The sequence below is a fragment of the Oenanthe melanoleuca genome, chromosome 2 (genome assembly GCF_029582105.1).
Source record: "Oenanthe melanoleuca isolate GR-GAL-2019-014 chromosome 2, OMel1.0, whole genome shotgun sequence".
NCBI lineage: Eukaryota > Metazoa > Chordata > Aves > Passeriformes > Muscicapidae > Oenanthe > Oenanthe melanoleuca.
The window spans coordinates 102,704,594-102,725,166 of NC_079335.1; the positions used below are offsets into that span (position 1 = coordinate 102,704,594).

The 20,573-nt window shown below is 40.4% G+C and overlaps 1 protein-coding gene across 2 annotated transcripts in view; it reads right to left on the minus strand.

Moving 5' to 3' along the window:
• The window catches only part of EEPD1 (endonuclease/exonuclease/phosphatase family domain containing 1), a 62,803-nt gene that overhangs the window by 17,968 nt on the left and 24,262 nt on the right, over positions 1-20,573 (minus strand). For both annotated transcript variants that reach the window (XM_056484574.1, XM_056484575.1), the window contains exon 2: positions 12,129-12,180. In XM_056484574.1, coding sequence (XP_056340549.1) covers positions 12,129-12,180 — 52 coding nt within the window. The remainder of the gene's footprint in view (positions 1-12,128; positions 12,181-20,573) is intronic.

Here is a 20,573-nt window from a genome sequence, read left to right on the forward strand (position 1 = left end):
CAATAATTACTCAATCCTGATGGCATTCTGATGTCTTCAGAGTGAATTTGGTCAATGAGTTTTCTAACACTTAAATAACTTAAATCAGAAAAACAAAAATACTGTTGAAATTAGGAGTTCAACTGTAACCTGACAAAAGACTTATCTCTAGGTTGCAGCTATCTAGAAAGTCCAGCCAGCACAAAGCGTATGACAAGACTTGAATAAATCCTACAGAAACCATCACTTTATTAAAAAGAGCATCTGCAGTCTACTAATTTGAATAATTTGATTCCTTCAAATTGATTTCTTTTAAGGCTTTGATTTGATTTCGTGCAAGCAAAAAGACAACAAGATTATACAGTTTGTTGTGGAAAAAAAGCCCATTCTGGGTACTGCTGCAGCCATGCAGAATTTGTCCTACAGCAGCTGATTTCAATCTATACTCATTTTCCAAGGCTTACAGGCACACATATTTTGAAGCTGTGACAGCATACTTGCTGAGGGCATGTTTTTTGCTAAAGTGAGAACGGCATTTTTCAAATCATGTTATTTTGCCCACAAAACCCAACATCAACCAACAATCTGCTGCTCATGCAGCAAAAGTATACAGACAAGCTTCTAGTCCACACTGGGAATGAAAAAAAATGCCTTTCATCTTTTGCAAAACTAAGAGCTATGCCAACCCTTTGAGAGGCAAGTCTTCAAGTGGTAAAGAAAAGCTAAAATCTCAATCAAAACAATTCTTTTTTTCACTTCAAAAAAATCCTCCTAAGGAAAAAAGTTCTAGTTTTGTTTTTCTCTAGAGCCTTTCAGCCTGCAAGTTTCCTGAAATTCAATCAGTTTGTTCATTATAACCTACACATATCAAGTTGAAGCTGATGCACACACACACACATACCATGAGACTAACAGCACCACAACTTATTTACACAGATGCCCTGTGGCCTCTCTTCCAGCTGGGAGCTGGTTTTCGTGGGATAGGCAGTGCTACCACAGAGCAGGAACATGGCAGCACCAGGCCCCAAGGCATACTCTAAACAAAAGAGCAGCCTTGCAGTGCTTGTGAGTGGTCAACCTCCTTGTGTTAGGTGACAACCTGCCCATTGAATATGAGTGCCCCCATCTGGCATGCAAGGCACCAATATGAGCCACTATCCCAGGAACTGGGACAAGCCCTGTTGCATTTGCTGATAAGTAACACATCATTTTCCCAAGAAGGAAGGATCCAAAGATGAAATTGCTCTTTGTCCACCCGATAAAGTGCTGGCACTTGTCCCTCCCTGCCTGTCCAGAAGCAGAGACACGTACTTATGGCTGACTTTGGAAAAGAACACAACAGGGTCCCAAAGCTTGATCCATCTGAAGGCACATATGGCTTTTTCCTCAACTCAAGAAGGACTCATTTTTTTCCTGGAACATGTGCTGCTTCTGCTTCTTAAAGAGCACACCAGTAATTCAGAGGAAGGATTTATTTCCTCTGAAGACCAGATTCTCATTCAGCTCTGGAATGACAGCTCCAGGCACTATGTTATGGACCACAGAGCAAACACTTACCATACTGCAGCCTCATCCCCGTTAGCCTTGGTGACCTAATTTCCCAGCGTTGCTACAAAAGCTACTTCTAAGCTTTACACTTTTAAAAAAGAAACCTTCAGGACTGAGCTTCTCAAAGGAGACAGGATGAGGAAGGACCATTTTTTTAAGCCAAATTATACATAGGCTAGAAACTAAGTGGTCCAGTCCTTCTGCCTGCTTTAGAAGTGGGTAATTCCATGTCTGCAGACAGGCATTGCTCAGCAAAGCATCAGAGTAGACCATTATTTAAGGCACCCTGGGGTTAGGCAACAGCTAAATGATGCTTGGCAGGGTTGGAAGGTTTTTCAAACTGAAGGCATTGTTTCCTACATCAGGTATCTGAGCCCCTTTATGAGCTTGACTCTTTTTTGAACCAGCCCATCGATGTGGGTCCAGCTGGACACATGCCCCGCTCCTGTCGCTGCTGTGTTACTTGTACTTTGGGAATGTGCCGGAAATAATTATGCTGATAAACTTAACATAATCTCAGCTATCAAAAGTGTGTGAAGGTTTGTTTCCACATATGGACTTGTTGGAATCAGATCACTTTTTTTTCCTAAGTCAGGCTTTACAGGATCCACTGGGGAGTGGTAGGTGCCTAAGTTTGCACTCCCAAGTTACTTGCTTTCCGTTTTGAGTACTTACTTTGGAAAAACTTAGCAGTGAGTTTCTACACTGCCCGTCCAGATGAATTATATCACCACAGCCACTCAAATGCTCAATTTTCTGTAATATCTAAGAGGAAATTACTGTTGAAATCTTTGAATATATGATTAAAAAAACAGATTGTTGCTCATAAACCCAGTTCTTTGCTCACCTTTAAACACTCTGTTCCCAGGACAACAATGCAGAGCATTCACTGGCCAGTTCACCTTCATCCTAAACAATGGTGATTATTTATATAAAGGGTGTCTTTTTATAGATCTTCAGACGGAAGACAACAAAGAACCTTTGGTGAAGAGCAACAAAACAACTGAAAGAGGCAGTACAATAACTCCACTAACACATTTTTAGTGCTGGGAGCACTAGTGAAGAATTTTGGAATGTTCAGTTGCCTATTGTCAAAATTGAATACTCGCTTTCATCCAGTATGCCATTTAATGGGAAGGTGTCTACATAGATGCTTGGTGGAAATCTATGCTGCCCTTTACCTGTGGAACAGGACAGCCATATCTACCAGGCCTACATGTAGAAAATTTGTGGGTTTTTAATTTTTCATGTATCCATTCAAAAGCTGAGCTTTTCCTTGTACTTGGCGGGATAGACTCATTGGGCAGAAGACATTTCCTGACTACTTCATTCATACTCCTGAAGACTTTTCTTATTTTAAACATAGATTATAAATTAAGGCTTAAGAGGTCATCAAGGATGGTCAAATTTATTTTTAAGTCTCTTCAAGACAGTGTTTCATACTTCATAAGTAGGCTAGGCACTATAATCATTAACAGCTATAATGGCATGCCAAGGGGACTGACATGATATAAAAAGGAACAAAAAGAAGCCCTGGTGACTGAGAATGTCTTTTTTATCAAGCTGGTTTTACCAAAGCTGAGTGTTTGAGTTTGTACTCGCACTATGTTGTCATCAAATAGCACCCAGCTCAACTGAGTAGCTGTGCTAAAACCACAGAATCATGAAAACCATGAACATCCATGAAGCAGTTGTCTGAAGACCTAAACTACATGTTCATTTGGACTGGATATCAGGTACGGGGAAACCAGGACTCAAAGGTTTCCTGGGAACACCTTTCAATGTTTTGTTTTTTTTTTTAATGGGTTTAGAATGTTTGCTGGTTGTAGGGTTTTTGTGGTGTTTTTTGGGGGGCTTTTTATTTGTTTGGGAGGTTTCTTTCGCTTTTTGTTAGGGGATGTGGATTTGATTTCTCATGCTCAATCCTGAGTCAATTATTTTCCGATGAAGCCCAGGAATCAATTTCTGTGGTGTGGTGTAAAATGACACCACTATGAATACAACCTTACTCACCGGAACTACCAGGACTGCATGAGATGACAATGAGTTTATCAGAACCCAGTCCTTAATATAGAAAGCAAATAGAAAATCATCCTATGAAACATGAGATACAAAAGTGATAATAAATCTCTTATACACTGATTTAAAGCAGCCCATAAAACCAGTGAGCTATATCAATCTGCCATCATCTGAATCTCTTCACTTGAATACCACCTTCAGCCAGAGGAAAAGAGGAGAGGGGGAAAATGTGCTAATGAAAAAGAACAAATAGAACTGAAAGGGAACAGGGAAATCACAATATTTTAATGTTAATAATCAAGGAAAACTGCTTAAGCATGTAAGCTTAGGTCTCCCTCCATCCTCATGATAAAACTTCACTAATATCTAGAGGTAATAGTGAGTTGGGTGTTTTGTGGCTCATTTCTTCCCTGCTGTTAGTATTGCTGTTTTCCCCAACTGATTTACATCTCTGTTTTAAGAACTCATTCTTTCCCATGGTAAGAACACAAAAACAAGGAAGAAAGAAACACATAATATGACTCACAACCACTGCCAGTCTCAAATATTTGTTCTTCCTTCAGGCATTGATTACACCACCCTACAGAACACTGTGCCACCTTCTGTAAAGTTATTTAATTCTGCCTCACCTCCTAATTCCCGTTTTTTGGGGTTTTTTTTTTTTAATGCTTATTATCTGGAGGATCTCTTCCAGGCTGCTAGCACTAGGTCATGTTATCTTAACTGAAAAAAAAATTTAAAATTTCATACTCCTTTCCTTTTTGTTTTTACAGCTCTAGCCCTTAATTTAAAGAGCCAAATTTGACACTGACTACTCTCTGATACAGTTCATTCTTTATTTATAAGTTTCTGTGAGTAAAAATACATGGTTTTCTGTCTGTCCTTACTAGCATGCCCTCCACAGAATCTACAGGACTATCCTTCAACCCTGACCAAAGTTCTGCTCCAGAACAGATGCCATGGATTCTGGCTTCCCATAGAAAGTACATGCAATACTATAAAAAATTATTTGGGATGACATTAAACCACCCTTGCTGCTATATCAATATATTAAAAAGAAAAAAAAAAAAGGCAACAAAACCAAAAAACACACTTCCTCAAATTGCTGACTATTTAAAACTCTTCCTGTTCTTTGAACTTGCTTTGCCTCCTATCATCTAGTAGAAATCAAGGAAAAAGGACTGGGTAAGTCCTTTCTTCTACCATCCACAACCAAATCTTAACACTTGCCAGCACTTATGAACACTGATTTTCTGTTTCTCCCTGCTCTGGAAATGTAGACAATGACTTCACTATTGGGTGAGTTTGGCTTATGTTCAGGGATAAGACCAGCTGATCTACAAAAAAATGCCAAGCTATTGGAATAAACAATCTCCATGCCACTACTGATCACAGAGGCAGAGTTGTGGTCTAAGGAAGAGGGCAGCTAATAAGGGACAGCATTTCAAGAGAATCGGTGTTCTCTGTAGCTCCCTCTGTTGAGTATAGCAAGACTTCCAGTGTTTCGTTTATTGAAGTCCACTGATCATCAGAAAAGAAACAGGCAATGCAACTGCAGAGAAGAAAATCCAGCCAATATCAAAGACACCAGAAATCCTAGTAGATGAAAGCCTGCGCTTCCAATGCTGCTGATGTTAACTTGTCGGTGAGCGGCCTGGAAAGACAAAGTAGTCATAGGTCCTCTTGCAAAGAGCTACTGAAATCATCATGGACCTCGCCAGAACTGTAAGGCCCATCAATAAATGTCCTTAAACTTCCAGCCATCTAGATCCCTTCTAGAGGACAGAAAGGAAGAAAATATGAAAGGCCAGAAGCAAACACAGTATAGCTGCAGTGTTCCTAAGGAAATTTAGTAGATACGATAATGCCAAAAAAGCCACCCATTTAGTAAAAAATGCTACATCATTTGCAGCTCCACTCAGACAAAAATTATTCCTTTCCAATTACAGCTATTCTTCCCTTCACTCTCAGGTTTCATGACTCCATGGGGTGAAGTCTGAAAAAAAAAATAGTACTTTGTATTCCTTAATATTACCTGCACTCAGGTAAACAAGCAAGACAAGGGAGAGAGGGGAAAATACAGGAAGGGTGTAGGAAAGCAAAAGGGTAAAGTAATAGGGAATAAGGTGAGAAAAAGAATTAAAGCAAAATCAGCAGGATGATTTGGAATAATCTCCTTTTACTCTAAGTGGCCAATCATTGACTCCATTGTGGCTTTGAAGGAACAGGGCAGGAGGACTTAAATCAGCTGATGAACTCTGCGAAGTCCATCTCATAGCTCAGAGTCTTGACTTCAGCTATTCTCTCTAGAAATGGGGAGCAGAAAAATGAGGCAATGACAGGGCTAGAAGAAACTGATCTAATGTCCTGACTGAGTCAGTGGCCAAGTCGTCATCTCCTTTTCCTGATCTCTGAAAGCAAGACTGCTGTTTCCTTATCTGACTCTAGAGGACATCCAAATATACTTAATTTTCAAAGGGGTCAACATGCTTTCTGGAAAGGATTGGTCTAAGAACAGGCAGTAAATATAACTCCTTTACAACAACTAATTCATTCACTGCAAATTGCCTTATGACCTTTTTTAACCAACAGCCCAAAGCAAGATTGCAAGATAGGGCTCGCACTGTACAGAAGGATTATGGTAATTAAAAATATGAACACAAAGACTCAGTCCCAGACTAACTGCATTTCTGGGCTACATTTAAAAAAAAAAAATTACATCAAATGCACGCACAACCACATTTATATCCATGCAAGCAAGATGTGATGTGCCTATGCTTACCCCGCAAATGAAAAACAGCACCTCTCTTTCAAACCTTAAAAAGCTCCTAGGAATAACCTTTCACAAATAAACAACCTGCTCTGCTCAGAGAGGGATTTTATAAAGAACAGAGATTACAATGGGCTTAATCATGATTAAACACTGATCTGGCTCAATCTACTCAAAAGCAGACAAAAGATAAATAAAAACCTCCAGTAGATGCATTTCATACTGGAAATTCTGGAACCTCAATTGACGTCATAGTTTTTATGTTCTGATAATATCTGGAGGAAAAAGTATACTGGATCAAGAAAACAAAAGCAAATTTTTAGTTAAAATTCTCCATGTGCTGTGTAAAAAGAAGGCTACAGCAGGGAACACACAGGGCAGCTCAGCATTTTACAAACCTCTTTTTCTCTGCAGCTGAAAAAGCACTAGCAGAGCGATGCTACTAAAAAGAAACAAGCACCCCCCTTTTTGCCTCATCTCCTACATCTTACCCTGTAAAACTGTGCAACAGTAGTCACTGAATTTCCCTTCATACAAAAGCCACTTCGGATCAGTGGCAATCATGTTAAATCTCTTTTAGTAAAATAATGTTACCTCCTCAGTATCACCCCAGTTGTGCTTCACTGATGCACAGTGTGAAAATTCTGTGTGATAGGAAGGGGCTGAATTTAGCAAATATTTCCCAGATACAGACATCTGGTCTTTCCTATGGGTGAGGAAATCCAGGAAACTGATTCCACATCATGGAAGACAACTTCAGACATTAGTACTTCTGAAGGAGGTGGGAAAAATAAAAAAAGAGCACAGATTGCAGAGATTGCTTACAGAGCTAAGTTTTCTGTTTAATGCAACAAGGTAAATATGAAGAAAGAGAAAGAACTCTTTAGATGGGGTGGGGGGGAATCTATGTGGAGGAGAAGGCTAATCATATTTTTTCATTCTATCATCTCCAGCAAAAATTCCCAATGGATGACCAAGTAAGGTTAGGCCAGCAGACAGAAGAGATCCCTTCCTTGAGAAGGTGCATGACTGTCTGTCCGCATGGCCAGAGAATGCATTCTGTGCTTCAGAGGTACCAGATAAAAGACTTTCAATCCCTCTTGATTTGTGACCTCCAAAACTTCTCCAGTGAAAGCAAAAATCCCCACACAGACAGTGCAAGCCTACTGATAATTGTTTTGCTCTTTTCACTTTCTGTGGGAGTCCAGAGTAGTCCTCTGGCCTCCTTGGGGGTCTCAAAGACCCCTAAGTGAGACTCTGGTGTCTCAGACGCTGAATTCAAACCCCTGGGGGAAATTACCAACACAAAGGGAATGGAAACAAGCCACCAAAATTAGTAAAGTGTAAATTAGATTGTTAGAACGTAGATAAATACACTTTTGGGAATGTTTGTGATAAGGGACACATGGCCAAGATGGAGAATTTGGGGTGTGGATACCTCTTCCTCCTTCTTCTCCGTGTCATCCATGCTGGGTGACATGCTGGCACTTTTAGATTGGATGGGGTCAGAACTGGACCATTTAACAAGAATGTATTGTATTGGAAAATTGTTATAAACATTTAGCACGTAATTTAGACTATATAAGATAAGCCCTGCCTTCACCAGACAGATTCCATCCTGGATGCCTGGCTGAGAAGACCGCTGTTAGCTGGGCAAAGAGTTCCTGAGACAAGAAATAATAAACAATCCTTGAAGCCTCTGAAAACCGTCTCCTGCAATCTCTCATTGCTGGCTTTGGGAAAAACAGAATTTAAACCACTGCATGTCCTCCTGAGGTGATCTCAGGTTTAAGGAGACACCTCGGGTTGTGAAAACTTTCTTTTCACTGACCTCTTGGACACAGCTCACACAAATTTGCCATCATTGTTATAGGCAGGCCTTAATAGTGAAACTTATGTTACTTACACTGGTTGTCAAGCTGCAAGTTATTGTCAACTTCAAGAACATAATCTGTAAACAAAATCAAAATTCTCACCCCAATTCCTATTGTCCTTCAGCCCACCTAGTGTGTGTCATAGCAGTCTATGTAGATCTCTTCTAACTTCAGGCAGAACAATCATCACTTTGCAGATGAATTCCACATTTCACAAACTGCAGCTCACAATCATGTGATTTGCATTTCCTAGATGAGAAGCCAACAAACTTTTCTGTCTGGGGAGTCAAGTGGACAGACCTTTGTCATTTCAAGTAACAGCAGATGCATTTACATTTTAATACACAAATAGGAAAATAATGGGTTACTGTTGCTTGTCCACAAAGCAGGCTTATCTTTTAAAAAGCTGTCAAGGGATTATTAAATTTTACAAATAATTTAACTTTCCTCTATAACCCACTTCTGAAGGAGAAATGAGCTCAAGAGCCCCTCAATACCTGAAAAATGCAGGAGGAAATGCTTAGAATGCAAAGAATATTTTTATTTTTCTGGTAAGATGGATGACTCTTGGTGTACAACTTACTGGCATCAAGCACCAGTGAGAACAATTGCTTTGGTGTACATGCTTGCCTAAGGAAAAGGGCTATGAATTTAAATCCTAAAACAGTAACCAATGTGAAACTTACACAGATTTATTTTTAAATATAAAACCAGCACGTTCCTTGGGAAGAATTATTTTTCCCCTTCCCCAAATAAATACAATTAACATTTTCCGAGTAGAATTCTTCTTCTGCAATTAAGGACTTGCCAAAATTAGATAAAGTAAAGTACTCAAAAACACACTGGGGCAAGAGTGTCACTGGGAGTGTCTCCCAGAGCTGTGCTTCTGGAAGAAGAGATATTCCATACAGGACTCAGCACCAACAAGCCTGCATGCCTGTGCTTCTGGAAGAAGAGATGTTCCATACAGGACTCGGCACCAACAAGCCTGCATGCCTGTGATACTTTTTTCTAAAGCCTGAGTGGCCTTGAAGCCTTGTGGGAATGAGGCTGACACGACTGGAAGCCCTCCCATTGCATCTTGCCATCTGCGTTCTTCCCCGCCTCAGCAAATGCCAGTCGCACTTCCTGAAGGGAAGGCATGTAAGTCACGCAATCCCATAGCAGGAGAGCAAACTCAGCAAGGGGGCAGGGGGAAGCAAACACATCGATTTGAAGGTTCAAGGTAGGAAAAAAAACAGGTAAGCACAGGCTTGGTTTTTAGCTGCCTGTAAGACTATTCACATGGAGCCTGTGCTGGAATGGATCTGACGGGTCACAGGAAAAAATAACCCTCAAACAAACCCATCTCTGACCCAGAATTTTCTCCAGGTAAAAATTCTTGTTCTTCTTATGTGACCTGGTTCACTGAAATAAATTATTATTTTCCCATTCCCCCTAACAACAGTAAGCATGGTGCTGGGGCTCAACTCCACAAGCAGCACTCTGTCTGTGGTGCTTACAGGTGCCTGTGGCACCCCGAAAAAACAAACCAGCTCATGAGCAGCATCCAAAGGTCAGTCAAGCTTTTCCCAATCCAGGACAAGCTGTAATTAAACCCTGCCAATCACCTCTCCTGTTGTGGCAACACCAGGCACAAATGCCACCAAGTGCAGTAGATCTTGGGCTTAAACGGCCATTTTGGCCCAATTTGCCAAAACGCTGGAGTTTAGGAAATTAAACAAATGAACTCCTTGTATGACACAAAGCTTCTCACAGTATGTTCAGTTCATTTTCAATAGCCAAGGTGGGAGAAATGTTTAAAGACATTTAAGTACCTAAGATAGAATGGCACAAAATCCTTTTCCAGAAAGCAAGAGCTCAACAGCTCAAGCAAGTTCTCCCAGCTTGCTCCAACAGTCCACTGGATGTGCCTCACATCACAGTCTGCCTGAGTAATTTGAATAACCAGGGCTAGAATAATTTGATGACACTGTCTTGAGGCCCTGGCTCTCAAGAGACTAGTTGCATATGCACTTAACTTCAACGTGGCTTGATTTCATAGAGCTAATCTGCAGCTCCTAAGTCTGGGGGGCACTGCTGTTCAGCAGGGAGCTTCTGCTCACTCTGGGACTCTGTGCAAGTGTCAAAAATATATAAGAACACTTTCAAAGCTGGACAGCGAATTTTAGAAACAATAAAGTTTCCAAAGTTCCAAACCATCTATGACAGACTGGAAAGTGTCCTACAGGAAAAGCAGTTTTAAGTTATCATTTTAGAATAAATATTAAAATATTATCATTTATTATAAATAATATAAATATTATCATTCTGTATTCCGGCAGTATAATGCTGATAAATGACTTAAGAATACAAAACTCAGCATGGTATTCTCAAAACCTAACTCTGCAAGCAGGCTGAACAAGGGATTCTGTTCTATTCTGTGGGTTCCTTTCCCCTCCTGTACTTAAAAAATAAAGACAGCAAATTTCTTTGAACTTAGATAATTCAAGCCTGTTTTTTTGCATAGGGCTAAACCAGCCTTTTAAATTCTTTAGGCTTGGCATTGTATGAAAGCAGATATCAAATATTCAGAGAGTTCAGTTTAGAAACATCATTTTTCTGAGGCTGAGCCTTTCCGAAGAGCTTCCTGCAGCACTCCAGACAATGTCTCAAATTGCCACTCCCACCAGGCTGAGGTCACTTAACCTTTCCAGGCCATGTTATTGGAGGTAGGGTACCTCCAAAAGGAAGTATGGGTCTGTTGGAAAGGTGGGAAGTGTACAGGGTGTGAAGGTGTCCAAAGAATCCGACTGCTGCAAACAAAATTTGCTAATAACCTGCTTTGCCCCATTTGAGTGGTTGAGAACTGTGTCTTGTCCACGTGTGAAAAACTACTATGTCTCCTGCGTAGTCCTCTGTCACTGCCTTTTATCAAAATCTACCTCTTCATGTCAAAATCACAGTTCACAAACACCAGTGAAGAGATGCCCTGTGTGAATTAACTGGGGTATATGGAGGACCTCTGTGAAATGCATATCCAGTCAGCGGCAAAGTACAAGGCTGAAGCACCCACTGCTGCTGTATTTCATTTTATTCATTATTTCTAGAGTACCCAGCAAATGCAGCCTGAACACAGCAGAGTAGGACCTCCTCTTTCACACAGACAAGAATGTGTTCAAGGCAGGAGAAGGGTTTCTCCTTCCTCCCCAGGCCCTGCCACACCACTTGTAGGTACAGAGGGGCTGCTTGGGTCAGGACCAGTTCAATGCCGGCTCTAAGACAGAAGTTTTTCCATTAAGTCTCTCATGCTGCCTCACAGCTGGCTCCTTGCTCTTGCAGGTGAAGGAGTTAGTGTAGAAAGTGAAGGGAAGCCACTGGTCCCAGTATGGGCATTGGGAGTTTGGTCCTACATGCCAGGCCAGAAGAATCATAAAGCAGTAAGAAATGTGGTTCTTCATCCAGAAGAAGGCCATCATAGAACAGTTTGGGTTGGAAGGGACCTTGAAAAATCATCTGGTTCCAACTCCGCTGCCATGGGCGGGTGGCTCAGAACACCATCCAACCAGGCCTTGAACACTTTCATGGATGAGGCATCCACAGCCCTGAGGAACCTGTTCAAGTGCCTTCTCACCCTTACAGTAAAGAATTTCTTCTGTGTATCTGACCTAAGCCTTCTGTGCTTGCAATACCCTTGGATGAAGAGCAACACTGGATTTTATTAGTTACCGCTTATTATTAAGCATTGCTTACCCCAAGCTTGCTAAAATCAGAAAACACCAAAGCATATGGTCAGCTTAGACAAAACATTGACTCTCTGCCTTCATGCACTGTGTAGCTAGGAAGATGTCCTATTTTATGCAGCATGTTATCCATGACGTTAGGAAGCACAACTAACACAGAGGACTTCAAGAACTTAAATGTGTTACAATAGTTGCATAAGATGTATTTTTTAATACCTTTTCCAGTGCTTCTCTGTCAGCCAGCTCCTGCACAGCCAAAAGCTTGATACTGTAAGAAAGAAACAGAGAACAAAAGAGAATTAATCACTCCACTTCAAGCATTACAGAAATCTAAGAAACAGCAGAACTGAAGATCTCTTTTGATCTTGTCTCTTGAAAAAAGAAATACAAGAAATGCTCATGATGAAACAAAATAAAGCAAGAGAGAAATGTCAGTTGTTTGCCTTGAATTAGCCATCACAAGCAGATTTTTTGGTTTTTTACAAGTGTATCTAAATTTGCCTTACAGAGAAACTGCATCAGTCATTACTTTTGTAATATCCCAAATTAACACCAAAGGATCTTCTGAATGACAGGAAAATATTCTAGATATTTCTATCAGTTGTAGGCAACTTTGTTCTTCAGTGTCAACAGGTTTCCCTGAGTCCCAAAAAGCCATTTTAAGGGATTTACAACATTATACATGAGGTGCAGTAATTAAGACAACCCAGCTCAAGAAATTTGAGGGAGAAATGACGGAAATGTGTACCACCATTTAAATTCCATTTATTATTCTTGTAACGCCTTTTGCTAATCAATCCCAAATTTCTTCACCTACTTAATCTTTTTTGAGTTTACCTCCAGGGGTTAAATCCTGCACAGTGAATTTCATTCACTTCAGCAAGGTAATGAGAGTCACTCAAGCAGGATTCTACACCTGTATTGCAGCTCCACAAGCTCACTCCGCTTACCCAGTCTTAAAGCCAGACACTTAATATATTATCCTTGGACTCCAGAGGACAATTTCCTTCACCCAGGGATACAAAAACATTTGCATATCAATAGAAGATCAAATTATGCATATAAATATTGTTTAAATTACTCTCACCACCCTGCATACAGTAAAAAGCCAGTATATATATAGTTAATAGCTCATATTCAAGAAGGTATGAATAGCCAACATAGAGGTCGGCCAAAGGATATAATACAAAAAGCTTCATTACCCTTTCAAAACCTCAGAGCAATATTGCATAATTCTTGAGCATCCACTGGCACCTTATAGACTAATTATATACATCCATCCTGCAACAGCAGCTGGCAAAGCATAGTTCTAGTCCTGTCCTACTTTGGCTTTCCACTGCAGGTATTCACAGCCTAATCCCTAAACACCAATGTGCTTTCACTTTAATGGACTTCTAGCTTTCAATATCTTCAAGGTATCATAAAAAGCCTATAGCCAATGAATTATAAAACATCCACAGACAATGCATTTCTAGTCTGCAGACACTATTACTACTAAGACAAAGGGTAGAGATGGTTAGGAAAACAATGGGATACAGAGGAAAATGAAAAAGGTATTCCATTGAAGTCCAATCACCATGGTAGTAGGAAACACGACTTACTGTTAATGTTTGGTGAACACACTAAGCTGCACACACATATTCATCTGAGCTGGAAAGCATTTAGTGAGAGTACAAAACCAACACAAGTTATTTTTAAACATAATTTTCCTTGTAATTCAGCCAGCAGACAAAATAAAGATGGGCTGGGCAGCAAGCAAAGAAGGCAGCTCCATTGAAAAACACTGCAGTGCTGTGTCTAACTCAGAAGGAGCCTCAGCTGATGCATCTTGGAGAACAAAGCCCAGTAACCCAGCCAGTAACAATGCAGCCACAGTCAAGACTTCTCTCTGAATTCAGGAGTCACCTGTTCATTTTAGATGACTCACCTCTGTTGCAGTGCACTTGTTGGGGGTATGCAAATTACACTTGTCTTTTTCTTTTTGAAGCTAGACTTTTTGATTACTTAATCAAATCAGTCAAGGCTGGAGATGTTTCTACCAATTGACTGATTTATTTCTAGAACATTATTTGTGAGTTATCTGACACTCAATAGCTGCAGAAGAAAGATGCAGACTGCCCCAAAAGCAAGTACCACTTTTATTAAAAATCATCATCTCACTGTAAAAACCTTTGACACCTGTAAAGTCCCACAAGAACTTTTGCAACTGGTATGTGTTCATTTAAAACAAAGTATCCAGTCCCACAGAAGCAAGTAATGAAACAGGAAGCAGGAATTCTTTTGCTTTATTTCATTATATTATGGAGATGATGTATCAGAGGTGAAGAAACCATACAAAGGGTTTACATCTTGCAGAGATACTGCATATGCAGTTCAGAATCAAATCTCAATTCAAAGTTGCTACATGATTTGCAGCAACATTAGTTTGATTCCTGAAGAGAAAAAGACTTCCTGTGCTGTTACAGATTAAGAGATCAATGTTTGCCCAGTGCTTTACTCTTTTCTCCTCAGATGACACCTGAAAATACCTCAAGTATTCTTCCATGGTCAAGAGGAATCTGTGAACACAAGTATCAGCCTTTATACAACCTGCTGCAAGATCCTTATTTCCTTAAAGCATCATCAGAGTCTCTGTCCATTGGATTACAGCCCACTACCTGGAAAATTGCTTTAGATAATAGGTTATTTACTGCTATTTCTTCCAGCAGTTCCAAGCAACATTAGTATGCGCTACTTAATGCAATATCAGCTTGGAAATGCAGCTTCTTTTAAGGCTGCTGCTTTGGGCACTTGATGCTTTAAAAAGAAATCAGGCTGCTTATTTAGGCACTACATGAGCAATCTTACAACCACTGAGGGCAGCTTACAACTTCATTTGCTGTTTGTAGCTTTTTTGTTCACCAAGGATTTCAAAGTAGATGGGAATACAGTTAGTAACTGGGGGGGAGAGAGGGGGAGGAAGTCACCAATTAAAAAAAAAATCTCAAATGAAATGCAAATAGAGTTACCAAAAGCCAATGCTGAAGCCCAAGCTCTTGCAGTCTACAATATAACTTAAGTACTCTGTTTATATATATCTCCTTGGCATTATTTTTTTCATCCTCATCTTGTTGTGCAAGCACTAACTCATTAATAAAGTCATAGAAAAACCGTATTTCCCAAAGAAACTTTATGGCTCCTGAAGAACCTACTCTAACCTACCAGCTTTAAAATATACTGATTAAGAAAGCTGTAATGTAAGTAACTATACTGAAAATGGCTCTACTTGAATCTGAAACTGTTAGAAATACTCACTGACAATTACTTACATAATCTATTTAAACAAAGCTACTGAAATTAATATCCTGGCACCCCAGGCACACCCAAAATACTTGAAAACATGTAGTGATCAGGATGAAGGACTCTCCTACAGCACTAAAAATATGCAAACATGATGTGCTGTCAAGGAAACACGACTCCCTTTTTTTCTGGCCCTGGGTGACGCATGGCATTCTCTTCTAAGGGAATTCCTTTTGGTTTCCAGAAGATTAGTCACAGTGCTGAACTACTGCCTATAGCTACAGCACATTTCTACGCCTCAGGGTATCATAGCAATTCTTTCCTCAAAGTCTTCCTACTCAAAAACAAGTAGCATTGGGTTTCTCTTTTTAATCCTGCATACTCAGGAGTAATTTAAGTCTTTTTGGCAGTCTTTTGCAATGCTGCAAGCTTGCAGAAAGGTCCCTTGCTGGCTGATGCATTCCTGTTCACCCTGAGGCATCACGACTGTGTTTAATTTGCACTGAACTTCACTTCCCAGCTTGAATTCACATTGCCCACAAAATCCCATCTGCTCTTACAGTGGGGAATGCTGGGCTTTCCTAAGAACCACTGGAGGGTCATCTGCCTGCAAACCAGTGAACCTATGGATCTGCAGCAAGGCCGATGGGATAGACTGAGACTGCCACACAAGGCAGATCCCAGATCCATCAGAATCCATTCAGAATGCACCTCAAGTCTTGATCTCAGGAAGAGAAGTTGCTTCCTTCAAAACCAGCTTGAAGGGTGCTTTAGGGGTAGAAAGTTTTTTAGAATTACAGTCAGTTTCTGGACCAGCCCTGCATAGAACTGGAACTGCAGCCATTACGGACACAGGTCACCTGGCTGCCACTATCAAGAGAGAGGATCCGTAGAGCAGAGCATCAATAGGCACAATGCCCTATGTCTGCTGAGCTGAGCACAGCATGGAGCTGAACCTTTCATTCTATGTAGAGCCTGGTAATTTTGAGGAAAAGAGGAGAAAGAGAGGAAGAGTTCAGCAGAGACTCAGTGAAGTGTTTAAGCAAAAACTTAGCCTCATGACAGCACCCTACAAAAGCTCAATTACATACCTTTGCTCAAGGCCTGAGTTTTTCCAAAAGCCTCATGCTTTCTATCAGCCAGTGCACAAGCCTAATGTTAACATCATTGAGAAATGCTATCTGAATTCTCTTGCTTTTCTGTTGCCTTCTTCAGCACACAGCTGTACAAAATCTTGCTTCAGCTAGACTAATAAACATTATAAATACCCCATGCAAAAAGCACTCATTCCCAAACTATTTCGAGCAACATTAAACAATTCCTTTATCTTTTCCTTTTAGTCTACAGACTCTTCCTCTTTGCTCTTGAGATAAGATCCCACAAATATATTACGGCTGATGATGAAGTTTTGTGGAACACTTACAAATCTAAGAGTAAAGCACGAATGCACGTAACTGAAGTGTTTACTGATAGACACATGTGAGTTAGTTAACAAAAAGGAACAGGACAAAACCATTTGGGCTACCAAATTTGTACGCCAAAATTGTACATAAAAAACCTACCCAAACTGGCCTCGCTCATAAATCTATTCTGCTCTAAGAGATGGGCATAAAACAAGAGAGTTGGACTAAAAAAAGAAAAAAAACATGCAGCAGAGCTGTGCTAACGGTACCTGGGAGGCAGCACTCCTCATCAGCTGCCTGCTCTCCCTGTCCCTCACCTTAGTCTTCACTTCTGCTGCAGAAAGGACACACTCATCACCATTCACACCACAGCCTCTGTTTTTCCTTCAGCATTTGCCAGATGACAGGGTAACAGTAAGGATGGATAAGCTACCCACGCGTGTATGTATTCTCTGTGAGGGCTGTGGTGGCTCCCACTGCCCCAGCTGTCAACAGTCTGAGGTTAAGCGCTCTGATTAACTGCTTCCTGATTATTTTAAGCATAGCCAGATGCTTAGAGAAATACATGCAGAACAGGGAAAGGTAACAGCCCAAAAGTGACAAACACAGAAAAACACAGACCTTGTTGTGGCTTAAATAAATGTTGGGGAAGGTGGTGGGGTGGTGTGCATAGAGTGGGTGGGGGTTTTTTGCTTTTTGGCTGTTTCTTTTAAATATAGATCTGCTGCTGGACCTTGCTGGTAATGCCTTATGGGACCCAAGGCTTCTCTTCATGACTCTGTCTGCCTCTGTGATGATTACCTTGCACAAGGGTAGACAAAAGAACAGTGGGATCCCACCAATATCATGGCAGGCTAAGCTTAACACGGTGAGATGATAGGGGAGCAAGTCTGACCACCCTGGGGCTGCAAAGAGATCTGTGCCACTCCTTTTTTGGGGCTGCCCACACTGACCAGGGCAATGGGTCACCTAAGTGGGATGCCTTTCAGTGAAGGAGCAACCTTTAAGACTTTCATCAATGCACGCTCTGTAAAAAGACACTTTAGCTGGCATATCTCATTTACAAAGTTGTCTTCCCCCGCCCCCCGGCCAAGACCCTGTTCACTCACACCCCCATAAAAAAAAAGCAGACAGAGAAAAGAAAAGTCATGTTCAATGACTTTCAGCCTTGTACAGTTTCTTCACTTACCCCTATGAAGCTGGATAAGGAAAAAACCCCGGTTTCTCCTTTTCCAATAAAAGCATCTATTTCTTCTCAATCACTCTTTAAATGGAAGGAAAAACTGTGTTCACTGCTACACCTTAAACAGCTGCTGGAAGCCACCAGAGAGCATCTGAAGTAAGCTGATGGGCTTGGATGGGAATGCCATGCCACATTGCTTTAGTATTAACTGCCACCTAATGACACAAGAAAACATACTGGAAGATTCTCAGGAAAAAAATGTATCTACAGTAAGAAGAAATTATGATAAAATCAGGGAGTTACATTTCCTATGTATTAAATGCATTTATATCTATCTATACTATAGATTAATAAAACAGATCATATGCATGTTATATATAATTTTCTAAAAATTCATACATATATATATATATATATATATATACACACCCAACTATATCTAGGTGAATATATTTAGAGCTACTTTTTTTGCAGCTTCCTCATTGGGATGAAAGCAGACATTCTTCAATGTCTAGTCATTACTGATTTGCCTGCAGCATGGTCTGTAACCAAAAAGCAGATCAAGGCACCACAGCTGGAAAGGGAACCAGGAGTAAACAGAAGGAGCGGAGAAGCTGAAATCCATCAAGCAAATTGGCAATGTAGCGAAGGCCACACCAACACTCCCATCCTGACGTTTGCATTCATGGATCCTATTACATTACGTGAGTGATTGAAGTATTTCTCATGGGGAGAAAGGACACAGCAATGGAACTAGAAAAGGAAAAACATAAATTATGGATAGTTACTACTGAGAGTTGAAGGGGGAGAACAGCAGCATTACAAGGCAGGAAGCAATCAAAACAGTTAGTTTCTTCCCTTTCCTATTTCAGTGCTTCTCTGGATTCAGGGATGCTCTCTACTTGCTTGTCTCTGCCCTAAACTTGCATCAAAGCCATCACTTGGCAGGACCTAAGAACTTTGCATTGAGTATCTGATCTATGTTCAGCTGATGCTGTGGTTTCAGTGCAGCTGTATCACTGCAGGAAGAGAATTCATAAACTCTGAGTATTATGTATTCCCAATGCACAAAAGAAAAAGCCAAAAGTTGCAAGAACGGCAAACTTCTTCCTAGAATTCTGGAAGGGAACAAAACATGCTCACAATGACCCAAACTGCAACCAACTGCAGAAAATATGTGAATGCCCGTATATAATGAGACCTAGAAGCTTTCTTGACCACCTTCTTGGAAACACCCAACCAAAGCCATTTCCAAATGGGTGAAATCCATGCTGCTGTGCATATAGACTTTCACTACGTCAGTAAGCAGAGCCGGTCACAATCAGCAAAATTAAAAGGGGAGCTGCTCAAAACTCAGAGTATCTCTCTCTGTGAAACTAAAGAAACATCACTCTCATCCATCTATCCAGAAAAGGTGTCTTCTGAGTTGTGAAGCAGTGATGCTTTTTCAGGACACTTCTGCAAATTCTGGAGGCTTCTATCATAGAGAGTGGGTTAGAAGCAACAGTGAAGAGTCCTATTTACCTCTTTCTCCACATAGACGATCAGATCTCGGGCCTAATTCTTTCTTCTTTTCAGGTAAGGGGGAAGGAGACGGGACATAATTTCTACTTGTATAAAGTCTCTCAGAAGATTCCCTCAAACGTTTACACTAGAGGAAGTCACAGAAGGGTCATGCTTCGGGTGCATGCAATGCATGTGTAAATACTGTCCTTTCTTTCATTATTAGGTTCATAAATCTGCATTTGAGGTACAGAGTACTGAAGACTCAAGCACTGAGCTAACCATAATTTTCAGAAACATTTGACTAAGTTAGAGGCCACCCTATGGCCTTTTCTTTTGATATCCTGTATCATTCTTTCCTGTCTTTCTCCAATTCGGTCTCTGCAAACTGGTGCAATGCCAAGATGATTCCTGAGAGGCAAAGGTTAATTAAGCAAATGGCTCAAAAGGATCAATCTGTTCTGACCCATTATTTGTTGATTTTTTAAATTTTTTATTTTTTAAGTTTGAAAGAGAGTTTAAAATAGACTAGGCAGCTGAAAGTAAGTCCCAAATTCCCAAAAGCATGAGATGAAACCACAAAAGGTCTGGGACTGCCAGGAACATAATGACTACACAATAGCAGCCTAATGAAAAAAGAAACAGTAAATCAAATACCTATATTAAATTATACTAAACACAGCAATCTTGTTCATACATAAATACTAACAGGGACCAAGCATATGCAGTGACAATGCAGCCAAACCCCCAAAATCATTCAAAACTCAGGGTGACAGTTCAGCAGGCTTTTTTGTCACCACTTCCACCTTCACTGATGTCTCCTGTGACAAACACTTTGCTACATGATAATTCAGGCAACAGAAGAGAGTACTACTGCAAGTGGCACATATGCATATGTGTGTTATATTTATGCACAAAAAATAATTGCATCAGTTGTACAGAGAGTTAGTCTATCACTCACTTCAGACAGACAGCAAACCAAAATTAGTTGCCTGCATTAAAAAAGGGGATAGTTGGCTTTTAGTTTAATTCAATGATAAAATACACTTTTCCTCCTCAGTATTTAATTTCTCACTATATTTAGCTAAGAGCAATAATGTCTTCATCCAAACCACTTCACCTTATGCTCAGTTGTGTTGAAGTTGGGCAAAATCCTCTGTATAATGTCCACAGACACAGGATTTAATTTTCTAATTAAAAAAAAACCTGGCTGTTTCTTTATAGTTCCACAGGAACAGAAAGACTCACAGAAAATGTTGCGTCTGTGGCAACATTGATTTCTTCTGAGTCATT